We start from the raw sequence: 14,427 nt of genomic DNA on the forward strand, positions 1-14,427 counted from the left end.
CAAGTCGCTGCTGCTCAATAATCTCTGCCTCACTTCGGAGCCTAGCACACGCCGTAGCAGATAGAGCAGTCAGGCTCGCCTGTAGGTGCTCGCCCATATCGCTGCCGGCTAAGTGTCTTGCCCAGCCCATCTCGCGGACCCAGGCCGACTCAAAGTCAGGCCCCCGCCGGCTATCGACCGTACGCCGTGTCTCCTCTAGCTCCGTAGCTAGGCTTACTTCGTATCTTGCGAGGCGTTCGAATAATACGCGCTTCGAGGAAGTAGAAGTAGGACCAGATGCGCCTGGGCTGGCCGTTCTGATAGGTCCTGGCTCGACTGCCCAGTACCGGGCATGGCTCCCCGGAGACAGGGTCTGGAGCCGTACCTCGCTCCAGCCACTGTTACCGCCACGGCCGCTGGTCGCCTGGTCGTGTCCTGCCTTGCGAGCGGTGGACCCTGATTAGCTTCCGGCTCGTCGTTAGGAAGCGGCAGTCCGAGCAGCTGAAGCCGTCTAAGACCGGCAGCTGCTCTATACATGGTGATCCGTCGGCTGGCACTGGTCCAGTGTGCGGGTTCGCGATCGGCTCGGCGGCGTAGCTGTAGTCGACGATCTGGCGTAGTGCCTCGCCCTTGACACGGTGCGTCCGCCAGAAGTGCAGTTGTATGCCGTCATCCGGCCGGATCCCGATCCTGCACGAGACGCAGAGGAGGACGCGATGCTCCTGGCTACTGGCGTCAGCCGCAGGCCAGCTCAGCAGACCGACCTGGCCCCCGGTGCGACCAGCGTCAGCCTCGTAGTGTATCGCCATCGCTAAATAGTCCTTTAATCACAACTGGACTGTCAGATCGAAGAGTTAGGTAGTGTATGTATGAGCTGTATTTTCTATTCTACGCGTAATAACTAGCAACTACGACGGCTTTTCGCCGTTAGGGTTGCGAGCCCGTTCTAGGCCGCGGTATGTATCATGGGTTATTTAATGAGAGGGGAGGGAGACACGGCATAGGGTAGGGTTAGCTGAGGGCTAAGGTTAGGTTCAAAATACGATTAGGGGTCCAGCCGCACCCCAGACCCCTGTGGTAATGACCGTCATGGTAATGACCGTCACTCGACCCGACAGGGGTTTACCCAACCCACCCCTTGACTATGGCGCTACCCCAACTTACCCCTGGTACTGACAGTCACTTACCGCCCTGAATGATGGACAGGGCCTGATCCTACAATATCCGTAACAACATCGTCCCAATATGGCCGTCAAGCCAGCTTTGGTTTCCAACAACATTATTGAGCAGGGCATGTTCTCGGCCTGCCTGGTCTTTTCACTATTCGCGGTCAACTTCTTTTCCTCCGTCTTCTCACTCATCTTGCAAGTCCTTCTCCTTGTTACCCGCTTGCCCCTCATCTTCATTACCATCGCCGCCTACGGGATACTACTGCAATGGTTCCCAAGTGGCTCCGTTGTTAAGAAGCTTGCTTTATTCATACTGATGGGTATCTCCGGCACGTGGTGGACGGACCTACAAATCGATGGCGTTAGACGTGGCTCGGTAGCCCAACAGCCATCCTGGCGCCTGCCTCAAGGCGGCTCCGTCATCGTGTCATCGGCAACTTCTCCTATCGACGCTGTGTACCTTGCTGCGGCCTTCGATCCTATCTTTACTACATCTTGTCCTGGGACGCGCAAAGTGCGCCGGCTGGGTTTGCTTCAGGCAATCTTACGCGGGTTTCGGCGAATCGGGGATAATCCTCTTGGAGACGCTGCCCTTGGGGAGCTGGAGATCTTGCTTGTGGAACACGCAGCGCGAGTCATTGTGGTGTTCCTGGACTGCCCAAAGACGAACAACAAGGGCCTATTGCCCCGCTTATCAAGCCTAGTCGCCGTTCCCCCTTCCACAAATGCCTTCCGAGTCAGCATCCGGTACACGCCGCCGGACGTGACAACACCGGACCATGGCGGGTGCCTGGCAATCCTCTGGGACGTGCTCTCCAGTCCTCTGCACCTTATCCGAGTGCATATCGCCGACGACGTGAATGTCCACACCGCTTTGTCACAGTCACACAAGACGAACAGCGAGCCTGCCAATTTGGTAGCGCGGCACAACGGAGATGGTCCGAACCGGAGTTCAAGGTCGAGGGTGACACGCCGACGCACAACTAAACGGCCGCTCAGGGTTCTCGGCGTCATTAAAGAATGAGTACAGCAAACAGGCATCAGCCTTGGGTGGTCAGCAAAGGTCGCGGCAGTGGAGGCGACGGGGATGGATTATTAAGCCCCGAGCAACATGAATGTAGGCAGCGCCCGTGGTTGGTACAGATGTAGTTCAACAGAAGAGGATAAAAGAAAGAGACGATGCATGGATGGCCAGAAGGCGTGGTAAATAGCAATGAACATGCCACGGCGCTCGCAGAACGTAGGATATCGTACATTGGGACTGTCGATGAACACCGCCCGTCACGGCGGGAAACTCGTTCCCTGAGCCGGGCTAGGAGGCCTTACTGCCTGTCTCATAGTTTCCTTGCACCGAAATAGTTCGTCTTCCAAGGCCCGGTTCTTCCGCAGGAGCTCCTGGACGACCCTCTCGCGGCTGCCCTTGCCCTTGAGCACCGCAATCTCTCGCTCGAGTCTCCCGATGTGTTCCTTTGTCTTCGTCCGCCTAGCTCGTTGGACCTTCCTGTCGTTGGCTCTCTTGCGCTCCAGTTGCGGCGAATTCACCTTGGTGACTCTCTTCGTGCCTTCTCAATGGTTTAGCTACTTCTATTGCTTCCACCCGAACCCGATTCATGCTCCTGGGCAATCCTAGGGCCTATAGACCGTGACTTGCCCTTACTAAGGTCGAGGCGCTGAGTAGACCCCAGAGACGAGGACTGAGCTCGAGTGGGATGCTCGTATCTGTGCGGATGTCCCTCCTTTACCACGTACGACGGCGCCGATTCAACCAGCAGTTTGGTAGAACATAAAGATGCTGGCCGCGTCAGTTGGAAGTCTTTAGTTGACATCATTCTGTCGTGGTGCATATGGTCTAGGTCGGAAGCAGCCATTTGCACCTGGCCGGGTGCAACGGGACACACGTCCTGGCGATCATGTGCTTCCATGAGCCCTGGCGGCAATATAGGAACCAGCCGAGCCTGCGTAACCTGTGGACTCGTTCGCGGTGCGCCACCCTCGAGGGAAGGCCCAGAAGGTGTTGACAAAGGCTGCCGCTAAGGAAGCGCTGGATGTGTCGTCTCGTAAAGCCGTGGCTTCTGACATTTGTTCGAGTTTCGGGAGCGAGAGCACTCGACAGTCGTTGCGGCAGCAGAATTAGCTGCTGTGGGAGAAGACGTCGTAGACGCTCTCCTCGAGGGGTCATCCTGCCCTCGAAAGTGAATCTCCGGAAAGACCTGGATATGGAGTAAGCATGACTTCTCTCAGGAAAAGAAGGGGAGGGAGTCGGCGATGAAGGGCGACGGTAAGCTCACCTGTCGAATAGAGGGGATAATTTCCCCTTCACGTTCTGTCCGAGGCCATGCACCGTCAATAGACTGACTGCTATCGTAATAGTGGCCCTTTTTGAGTCCCGGGTGAGAGCACGGTGTCACCATCGGGAGCATTGGCTTGCTGGGTTGATCTTGCCCCGAAGCTAGGATGGGCCACGAATGACCACATCCAACAACGGACAACAAAATCGTTGTCCAATATCCGGGCAGCGGTCAGGTCAGCGCCAACTCGGCATCTAAAGTCGATGCCGCTTGGATTCCCCGGAGGAAGAGCAATTACGGTAATGTTCTGGTGTGGATGCCCACGACGGATGCAGGGTCTGGGGCCTTATCAACAAAAGATCAAGTGGATAGTGATAGTTCCAGGGCTTCGAAAGCCGGTCAAGTTAGAATATCACACGAATATTTAAAATAGCCATCCTCAGCCTCGACGAAAGGAGCAAATGGTAGTTCCATTGTACTAGAAACGTGTAAGGTAGGACCTATCCCCTTGCACGGGGAGTCGGAGTCAAGTTAGAGAGATGCTGAGGGAACCGGCAAGAAGTTTAACAAGCCAAGATGGTCCAATGCAAACAGTGACTTGAAGGAGAAGAGCTCGGACGAGAAAAAGAGAGGTTCGTCTAGAGTTGGAATGGGAACACTGATGGGATGGTGCAAAATCGAAATGTCCAGAGCAGACCAAAGCCGTGAGTCGGGGGCGAGGAATGGTATGGCAACAGGGTGATCAGGGTGTGCCATCTTCAGGCCACCACTATGGCTTGCCTAAGGGTGATTGGTAGAGGGAGAAGATAGTCTCGCGTCCGTCTTTGCCACTGGCGTGGTCGCATGTGCCAGGGGTTGACGATGCTTCGACGACACAACACGTCAGCCACGACCCCCCCATTTCAAGGCTCTTGCCATGGGGGTGAGGTCATGGTGCTGCATCTCGAAGGTTAAGTTTGACTCTGTGTGTCCCGGCCGGCAGGTTCACCGTTGTGTTTAGTTGATCACTGCTCCCTCCGTGGAGATGCGGGTGCCATCCATGCCGATCGGTGGACTATTGTGATGCCAGACGCCCAACATATGGAGACGGGAGGAGTACTCACCTGGAAATTTCCAGGCTGCTTAGGTACTTCCAGCTGTGGCACATTTGCCCACGTTCCTGCATTTCTTAGTCCAAAGACATCGCCAGCATGTACCTAGACCTCCTTTAGGCACGTCATGTAACTGATCCACGTTCCGACATGTGAGTGCCTCGCAAATTAGGGCCTGCATTCGTTTTTGATGAGAGATGGTGCCTTGCAAAGAGCGTGGCCTGTAACCGTCGCGTTGGTCTGAAACGACCCTGTGGGCGGCTGTGGCCAAGTCCACGGGATCGAGTCCGCCGTCGTTGGCCTCTCCAGTGGGCAAATCGGTTCGCGCCCCTGGGAGAGCTGGAGGGATGCCCCGACCGGGGTACCAACCCTTGGCTTGGCCCAGTGATGTAACCCCTTTCCCCGCTTGAGGAGGGTAACCAGATGGATGTCGTGCGGCCCTTGTCATCGAGTAATCCTTGTTGTACCTGACAGGGGCATTGAATGGTACACGGTTGCTCGTTCTGCAAATCCTCGGCGAAGTCGTGGGCTGTGCCATAGCGGACCAATTGGTTGGTCGGGACTGACTCCCAATCCCCTTTGGGACAACTTGGCTCCCCCAACGTGGTGCCCAGCCGTTTTTGCCTTCCACACACACCCAGCTCGAACGCGGCTGCCGCTCTCCGGCATGGCGTCTCCCAGAGAATATGCTTGTCAACGACCCCGTTTATGCCAACATCCTTTCAGGGCGTAATTCCCCAGCGGTATAACTTGACCAGGAGTTTCCAGGCGGAGGGAGATAGAGTACGGGGCAACGAAACCCAACGGGGCGCATGGTGTGGACTCCCTCCGTCCAGTGATGATTTTTCTCTGGCAGAGAGTGTAGGGCACTTTCACAAGCCTGTTCGTTGACTGCTTGCAGCCACACTTGGAGGGCTTGATGCTAAGCCACGGAGTGGGGTTGGGCGGCTTTGCTCACAGACTGACGTGAACTTTGAATCTGAGTGGCGTGCGTGTTGTGGCGTGTTTGATTTGCTGGGCCAAATTAGACTTCAGGCTACGGCGGCCGTGCCTGGCCGGGTGGGTACTTAGGCGGCGGGGAAACATTCGTCCTGTTTGGCACAAATTCAAGTTTCATCGACCTGACATTGAGGATGGTCCGGGTTCGCTCGAATTCCAGCTGCTTGCAGGGGTGGAAATGCCAGTGGCCAAGACGAGTTGCCTCGTTTGATTGCTCTGGTTCCAAGACGACGAGCTGCATAGGACTTGCCGGATGCCAGGCCCGTATCTACCGGAAGTGTCGTAGTAGAGTGCGTCGGTTGCATGACGCGCGGTTTGTCAGTTAACCTTCCGATCGGTTAACCACGCCGCCTCTGCCTTGGACGTCGAGATGCCTCCATCGCTAGAACATGTGACGATAGTTGGCGTGAGGGCGGGGGTCTGCGGCCGAACGAAGGGGAAGAAATGACCACCATACCATCCAACCTACGAGAGCTAGTGCCGTAGTGGGCCACCTAGGTATTCCGGTTGGGACTGATTCGCAGTGCCGGCACCGCGTACTAGTATCGCGGCTATGGCCCGATCAAGCCACCAATTAACTAACCCGTTGGCCCTGATGAAGGGCGGCGATCTCCATGTTGAAACAACTGCTCATAAAACCACAGGGCGCTTTAGGTGATAAAGCTTCGGAAGCCCGGTGGCAAACTTTACTATAGCAGGCTCTTGCGCATTCTCGAAGGGCATCGTATGATTGTCGGGCGTGGCTGAGCTACGATCTGTCATGATATTTGATCAGGCACCCCTCGATTTATGTTCAGTGTACTGTATCCATCGAACGCGGGCAGAATTTGGCCACGAGGATATTAACGAACACTTAACAGCTCATGAGCGTTATCGCAGGCAACCCGACGACGCCGAACGACTACGACGCCTCAGCTCCAGATTCGCGTATACCGGCTTTGGTGACAGTTGGCGTCGTCGTCGTCGTCGTAGCCCTCGTGCTCCCCATTCTGTACGTAATCTCTCTCAAGTTCCAACCACCCATATGCATGCTCATGAACAAAAGCTGTCTGGTGAAATTACAGAGCCATAATCAGCCTCAGAGAGACGTTGAGAGAGCAAAAAGGAAATTGAAGGAGACAATCGACCTGCGAATGCTAAATGATGCAAGCCCCTCACAAAAGTACGAGCAGATTCAGGGGTTTAAGAGGGAGGCTGCTGTGGCTTCAACCCAGTCCAGCGCAGCTGAAGTCTGGTACAGTATGTTCCAAGTGGTGCAGTTTTCCTGGTAACACTGACATTGCTGCAGTGCAATCTGCCTCGAAGTCCTAGTGGATGTGGACAGCGTCCGACGATTGAAATGCAAACATCTGTTTCACACGACTTGCATCGACTCTTGGCTCAAAAACCGTCATGTCGATTGCCCATTATGCAAGTCAATATTTATTCCAACAGAGGCGTAACGGGCGGAGCGGTAACGACCTCGGGGCAAAGGCCCTCGTCCAGGCAAACTCCCGGCTACTTCTTCTATCTTTCTCATCAGAGTCTTCTTTGTACATCAGGTCCCATTTGGTAGCAATGCAAGTCGGTTCCCTCACACGTGCTTCATAGCCAATTCCTCGTCGGCTGCAACTTTCCTATGGTCTGCGCCTTCATCGATAGGATCTGCGACGTCAATGTAAGCTGTCCAGCACCAAAGGCCCGCTCACAGTCTGCAGCCATCGTAGGAATACCAAGGATGTAGAACCAGTTTGCTGATCAGCGGATGCGTGGCCTGGTGCTCCGGCTCGAGCTCCGCCGGTCCCCGAGTAGGCAGAAGTTGACATATCACCATGTTTCGGCGGCCTCGAAGCAGATTTCGGCTGGGAGGTCATGCATCGGAAGCTGCTGGCTTGGGACCACCGAGCACTTCCTGAGGAGTCTGGAAAGTACAATTCTCTTGTATGACGGGTTTCCGGTGTCGCATTGTGCCGGAGAGCTGCTCTGTGAGTTCCACGCTTCCGCGAGGATCTCTGTGATCGGCAGTTTTTATGAGAGCCCGAAATGGGATCCAAGGTCCATAGAGAGGTGGGATATAAGATCTTGGTCGATATCCTTGTACACGAGATACCGTAGAGTGACGGTAAATGGAAGAGGCAAAAGCAGGAAACAGACGCTGTACGGGCTTTTAGGAGATCATGACAAAGCTTGGGAAACGGAAATGTGCAGAGCAAATAGTGGCCCTATTGGCTGGCAGCCACCGGACATGATTAAATGTGTGTGTGCGTGTGTGTGTGTGTGTGTTCTGGTTGACCAAACGTACATCCGAAATTGTCTGCGTACTTAAAATACAGGCTTTCATCAACAGGAGACCGAGATATCTGTGGTCCTCTCCTGGGACACCTCGCCAGTCCTTAGCTCCTCTGGGCTGGCACCCAGATCTCCAGTCACGACGATAACTCTTCTTGATGAGAGCCACTCCGTCAAGATTAATTTCGGAGCTGCATGGGTTCATCAACCTCAAAGGAATCGGGGAAGATATGTGAGGATCGCTGCTTTATGTCCCCCTTCCATCATGAGCAGGGGTAAGGCCGGGGTGATGCGTAGTCATCCGGGGTGATCGGCATTCCCCAGGTTTCCCAGCGATTCGGCACCATTGTGGAGCCATTCTAGCTTTACTAGCTCGTCCACATACGCTCGTCTCCAATCATAAACCCGGAAAGCCCCCTGCGTTGACGAGTGCCCTCTGCAGGCTATCAGACATCAGACCACACAAGGTCCTACATAGTAGCTGGGCTACACAACTCTAACTTACCGAAGACCCAGCTTTCACATGCTGAGGTATGAGTTCTGGAAAGGACGGCACATTGTCAGCCTCCCAGTGCGGGGAAAGGTCAACGGTTAGGGCATACCGAGATGTAAGTCTGTCGTAGGAGGCGTGCTGCGTCCTCAGGCTGGTTTGTACCATGATGTCGAACGACAGTATCATTCAACAGAACAGGCACCCCGCAATCTCTCGGCCGCTCAGCGGGCTTAGATTGAATAGGCATGCCCCGGTAAAAGACAGCGGGTGAATACCTGGCTCAGTGCTTCGATGTAAGTTGTGAGGAGCGAAGTGTGTCACGTTCATATGTGGCACTGGTAGCCATTCCTCTAGCTTGGCTCAGTTAAGTACTTCAAACACACGACTATACGGCGGCTAACAACGGTTGATCCCTTGATACCAAGTACGTCATGTTGCATCTGAGGAATCTCCCAGACCCACGCAATTGTTGGCCGGTTACAGCGCTTGGGCCATAGGTTCATTTGACATGTCAGTACCAGCAAGAGAGATCCCATCCAGTAAGGAGGTTCGGCGACACTTCACGGGTCGTTTCTGCAACGCTCACTCGCCATTATAAGAGAAGTTTGAGTCAAGATGTGTCATAGATACGAGGAAATCTGCACGGTTGAAGCTTCATTCTGAACCAATGATGCGTTACTGCCCGGAAAACATCGGTGTAGAACGAGCCGCGAAGAAGCATAAAGTCCCCAGAAGCAACCCAGCTTCAAGATCTTTTCCTTTCCTTCTCCTCAGACAGGACGTCTCTTATCATTTAACCGCCTAATCACTTGCCAAGTTCAATTCACTATCTCCCCTTCATCACATGCGTGCAACTGCCGTCAACATGGATGATATCCAATTTGCGTCTTCTGATTCTTCGTCCAAAAATTCCAAGCTCCTCGTCGTCGACCCATCCGCACTCGTTGAAGCCATCCTTGGCCACAAGGCCAACAAGCAAATGTCTCCTGGCTCTGACAGTTTCCAGTCAGACTACGATGAGCTCGGCGATGTGAAACCGGCATCAACGCTCTCCTCCGGAGGACGGAGCCTGCACGCTGACGCCCCCCCCAAGGATGTCAGAGTGGGTGCCGTCAATCCATATGCCCTTGCCGAAGCCCTGCTTGGGCGAAAGATTGAGGCTCGTACGATGGCCTCGGCGAAGATCCTGGCCAGTGTCCTCCAGACGGAATATGATGAACTCTTCGATATGAAGCATGATTCCGTGCTCTTTGCCGGACTGAAGCTCAACAAGAAAGATAGGAAAGCGGAGAAGCTGACGGAGAAGGACATGAAGATCCTAAACGAGCACGATCTCGAAACCCCTGATCTCTCGGAGGTCCAGCAGCTGAAGGACCTCGAGAAGATTGGACTGAAGGACATGGGTGAAGCCCGTGTGAAGATGGCTCGCATGCAGAATGGCAAGCTGCGCTTGATCATCGATGCGCACTCTCTGGGCAAGACGGTCACCAACCGGGAGGTGACCATGACCGTCAACGAGCTTGTCACTCCCTTCAGAATGCAAAAGGGCCACTGGATGCCGCCGAACGGTTCGTGGCGCGACATGTACGACTATTACTTCCAGATGTTCCGCAAGCGCGTCATTGGCGACCTTGCCACGTTCCAGATTGTCAACGGGAACACTATGCACAGCTTCGACGACCCGATCCAGGGTTGTACCAGCAACAGCTGGCTGATTGCCGCCCTCTTCTCCGTCTTCTGGTCGGACCCTTCTGCCATCAACCGCTCGACCCGCGTCCACCAGAACAAGAACGAGAAGAAGCGCCTCGTTATCAAATTCCACGACAAGGGCGGCGACAACAACGCCCGCACCGACACTGTGGAGGTCAACTACGAGATCCCCATGAATAACTCGAACAACGAGCCCCTGTACTGCCGCTCCAGCGACGGAGCTGACATCTGGCCCTCGTTGTACGAGAAGGCCTTCGCCAAATGGATCACCGGCAGCTCCTCTCAGCAGCCCGACATCACCCAGACGCACAGCGGCGATCCGGTCAAGGCCATGGCCCAGATCAACGGGCGCGACACCCATTACTACATTACCGAGAAGCACTCTGCCAACGACTTGCTCGGGCTGGTCCGCTCCAACTGTGTCAACCTCAAGACCATCAACCCCATGACGGCCTGGACCTACGCCACCGGCGATGTGTACACCGGCAGCAACATCGTTGCCAACCATGCCTATTCCGTCCTCGGCTACACTGTCCTCGGCCACAAGCAGTACATCATTCTTCGCAACCCTTGGGGCGTCACCGAGCCGACCGGCTTGACTAGCTACCCGGGACTCCTGGAGCGCATTGATCCGACTACATGGTACCCTGCCTCCATGCTTGACCATGGCGGTCTCTTCGGTCTCGAGGCCAAGGCCTTCAAGGAATGCTTTGCCTACATTGGCACTGCGAAGTAAGCCAGGGCGTTGAGGTTTCCATAAGCATACGATGTGCTCAAACCCACTCTCTCACCCGCTCCTTTGGTTTCTTGTGGTGCAGTCCACTCCTTGTTGCAGCTTCCCCTTGCTTCAGTTGCTTCCCCGAAGGCTAGGGAGGATACAAGGTGCTAGGATTGGCCTATTCAACATGTTAGGCTTAACAGATTGATCGCTGGCCCTCCAGGGGAGCCGGGGCCCATACGCAGTTCTCATAGGAATGCAAGTTTGCCCCGATATTTGATTAGTTGGACGGCCACGGGGCGATATTTGGTTGAACTGGCAATTTGCCAAATGATTTGCATGCTTAACTCCACCTGTTTGCAAAATATCTACTGCTCATAGGTCGCGCATACTTGGGTAATGTTGGCTGGCAGTGAGATACTCCTGAACGTTGTCTTGTCGCCACTATTGGAACATGAGAATAAAGGAAGTAGTTGCCTCTGAGACATATCATTCATCTGGAAGGTTTGAATAAGGCAATGTCCAGCAAAGATACTAGGCAAAACTTCGCAACGATGGAGTGGTGTGCAAGGCCTGGAGAACCAGTCGCCAGTGTCTGTACTCAGCCAGGCCTTCGGGGCACAGGTGTTCCGACTCCCAGCCTCTTAAATCGGAGGAACACTGACCCCAGAACTTGGTGTTATCAGTGCGGTACCTAGAGTTCGAGACGATCCTGCCCTGAATCCACGGAATAGCCTCCTTGTAGCGACGAATGTACTCCGTGTTGAGGTTGGATAGGCCAGAGGCTCCGTTGCGTTGACCGGCAAACCATCTGTCGTATCCATAGTAGTTCTGGCAGTCCCAGCGAGAGGCCACGTCGGCGTGGAGGTCTCTCATATCTTGCTTCAAGGGTGACAGGAGACGAACCAGGCGACTGCTAAACAAACTTTCAAGCAGCCTGCTGAATCTAACAGTCTGGCCCCGAGATAAGGCCCGTGGATGAGGGTATGAAGTTGTGCATACCAGCCAAGGTCTTTCCCGCGGGTGACTTGGGCCACGAGCCTAAGTGCGTCTTCGAACATGTTGTTGTTGCATGGCGAGAACCTCAGCCCAAACTGGTGAAATATCTGGACTTCCAGCGTCGCGTCTTCGGGCGATGTGGTTCTTTTCTCCTGCCAGCCGCTTAGCCTCAAAAGCCAGTCCGAGGCTCTTGATGCCGAGTCCGACCTACTCTCATCAATATGCCAAACCCCGCCTTCGGAACCATCCCACGAAGGGTTCGTCGAATGGCACGCCGATCAGTAGTCGGGGGAAGGTCGAACCAAGTCGCAGACAGCGCACTTTGTGCTGCTCGCGTAAGCGCCCTAACGCTTCGTCGTGGAGACTCTTTCCAATCCCTCGGCCTCGATGTGTCGACCTCACGATGAGAACTCCCAGAGACCCGACGAGGTCCCCAGCGTTATCTGCATTCATGGTATATGTCGCACAGAATCCAAGAAGCCCCGTGTGATCGCGAACTACGGAATGATGGGCGTTGCTTCTGCCTAGAAGGGGCCCAAGAATGTCTTGAGGGAGATGGAACCGCGATGGAAGGGCATCCAGCCAAAGCTCTGTGGCCGACTGGAGATCCTGGTCTGAGTTCCAACGCTCCACACGCCATCGATGAGGCATCAAGGCGATGTCATCCTGCCGGCGTTGAGAGGCGGAAACACTGTCATCTATCGAAGAAACTCATGTTAGCGGTTGTCCTGAATCTATCCATCTGTGGTAGTTGTAGACTGGTCATACCGGGAGAAGTGTGCGGCTGTTCCCCAGACCCGACGGCCAACCCGGTATCGACAGCCTCACTCTCTGGGCCCGAAACCGCCGACCAATCATCCTCTGCAATGTTCCTACCTAATCTAAACAGCCCCCCAAGGAGGCGCCACCAAGTGCGAGAGCTTGTTTCTGGTCCCCCCAAGATCTGAGGGGTATCATTTCCAGCTGACATGATCGCAGATGGGGTTCATGAGATCGAGTCGAGAGGGAACGGTCGAGACAGGCGAGAATCAATATGGAGCAGACGTGGATCAGGCTAGAAGAGAACAACGCCGGCGGTTCGCCTCAGTTATATCCCTCTGGAGCCTCGCACAACAGCCCAGCGACCACACCACTAGTCGATCCGGACTCTCGTCGGCATGTAAACGCGTCGGTAATGAAATACCACATCATAATTCCTGACCTTGTCCAGAGTGCGTCACCACATGGGCGTCGCGGTGCGCGCACCAACAGCCTCAGCAGTTGCTCCTTTCATGCAATACGATTATTAGATGCAGTACAATGTAACCGGCACGCCGCAACCAGAACGCGAAACTCACGCTCATCCTCAGTCTCCCTATTCTCCGGGATCCCATTCCCCGGCTTCAATCACCCGCCGCCAGGCTTCTGTGCAAAGACTCTCTCCCTGCAATGTCAGGTCAAAACCGAACAATACCTCTTGGGAGGAAAGGTGGGACTTACACTCTAATCGTCATTCCATCCTGAAGGATTTCCCTCTCCAGTCGGCTCATCATCTCCTCTCGCGACAGAGAAACTGGCACAAACTCCATGGCTCGCGTCAGGATGCCTTTCATCTGCTCAACCACGCTAACTAGTAGGCAGCGACCCCCGTAAACGGAGATCCCCGTAGTGATTAAGTACCGGTCCCGAGGCCGGCGCAAGACTTTGTAGCCAACGTGCCTCAGCTCACGTTGGGCACGATCACCCCGGTAGATGCCAATATCCAAGCCGGCGGCATTCGTGAGGACGGCAAGCATCCGGAACCAATCGATCCACGCGCTGCCGGGACCTATTGGCCCAGGCGGATGGTAGCTCATATCGGAAATATCTATCACGCCTCCAGGTTGCAAACAACGGAATGCTGCCTGCAGTGTCACTGTCCATTGCCCTCTGCGTCTCAGTGTGAGTTAGCGATAATAGCGACATTTCCGAATGAAAGCTGAGGCTGACGACACCGCAAGGCGATAACACCATAGGTGCGAGCGTCGATGGGCGTGGAGGTCATATGCATATGGACGTTCAGGGAGGCAACCGCGAGACTCACCCCCTGGTTGTTCATTTTGAACTTTGGCACCACCTTCACGGCTACCTCGCCAGCATCTCCTTCCAGGTCTCGTGCGCGGTAGACCTGGCTAAAGGCGCCCTTACCGAGGTTTTCGAGTAACTCCCATCGCTCCAGGTCCTGAGTCATCAGGACTTTGCTTTTGCTTTGATTTCCTCAGCCGCCACTGTCACTATGATGCGGTTGTCCACACGCCTGCTCGTCTTGGTCCAGTATAATGTGCGATAGCCTTCAGTGCGATATGTAAAGCGGCTGGTGGCTGACTGTTGGGCGACCGGTGGGCGACTGGAAGTGAATTCTTGCCTTCCCCAACTTACGTAAACCAGTTTTAATAACTGCAAGATCCTCTCGGTGTCGCAATCAGAAGAGGCACTGCACAGTACTGTTCGGTGATGCCGTCCTCCATCAGCCAAGCAAGGGCCTATGAGACGAGGATGCAGGAACGCTTCCCAAGTCGGAGGCTGGCTGACTTGTTTGTCCCGTCAGCCATCATCGCCATAAATTGATTGGGTCGCATCTGTCTAATCCAGAGCACAACCTGTTTTTCTCACACGGAAATAACGATCGCGCCTTAATGGCAATCAAGCAGCACTCTCGTAACCATGACGATGCAATGCTGTCATGATAACGGGC

The 14,427-nt window shown here is 54.6% G+C and overlaps 3 protein-coding genes across 3 annotated transcripts; 2 read left to right on the top strand and 1 right to left on the bottom strand.

The window, feature by feature from the left end:
- Nucleotides 1-1,224: 1,224 nt before the first annotated feature.
- B0I36DRAFT_436657 (uncharacterized protein) lies at nt 1,225-2,898 on the top strand (the record flags this gene model as incomplete). The annotated part of the gene is made up of 2 exons (XM_046162839.1): nt 1,225-2,064; nt 2,508-2,898. 2 exons carry the CDS (start codon nt 1,225-1,227, stop codon nt 2,724-2,726), a joined length of 1,059 nt encoding a protein of 352 aa, XP_046004903.1. The 3' UTR covers nt 2,727-2,898.
- A 3,437-nt stretch (nt 2,899-6,335) lies between these two features.
- B0I36DRAFT_339966 (uncharacterized protein) lies at nt 6,336-7,788 on the top strand. The gene is given in 6 exon segments (XM_046155910.1): nt 6,336-6,578; nt 6,591-6,760; nt 6,778-6,793; nt 6,815-7,005; nt 7,091-7,183; nt 7,484-7,788. 6 exon segments carry the CDS (start codon nt 6,390-6,392, stop codon nt 7,521-7,523), a joined length of 699 nt encoding a protein of 232 aa, XP_046004904.1. The 5' UTR covers nt 6,336-6,389; the 3' UTR covers nt 7,524-7,788.
- A 3,461-nt stretch (nt 7,789-11,249) lies between these two features.
- B0I36DRAFT_399445 (uncharacterized protein) lies at nt 11,250-14,146 on the bottom strand (the record flags this gene model as incomplete). Its single annotated transcript, XM_046161645.1, has 5 exons — nt 13,777-14,146; nt 13,194-13,597; nt 11,959-12,405; nt 11,718-11,921; nt 11,250-11,631 (listed from the first exon to the last, which is right to left on the bottom strand). Exons 1-5 carry the CDS (start codon nt 13,921-13,923, stop codon nt 11,250-11,252), a joined length of 1,584 nt encoding a protein of 527 aa, XP_046004905.1. The 5' UTR covers nt 13,924-14,146.
- Nucleotides 14,147-14,427: the final 281 nt, after the last annotated feature.

This window comes from Microdochium trichocladiopsis (genome assembly GCF_020744255.1).
Source record: "Microdochium trichocladiopsis strain MPI-CAGE-CH-0230 chromosome Unknown B0I36scaffold_14, whole genome shotgun sequence".
NCBI classification, from domain to species: Eukaryota; Fungi; Ascomycota; class Sordariomycetes; order Xylariales; family Microdochiaceae; genus Microdochium; species Microdochium trichocladiopsis.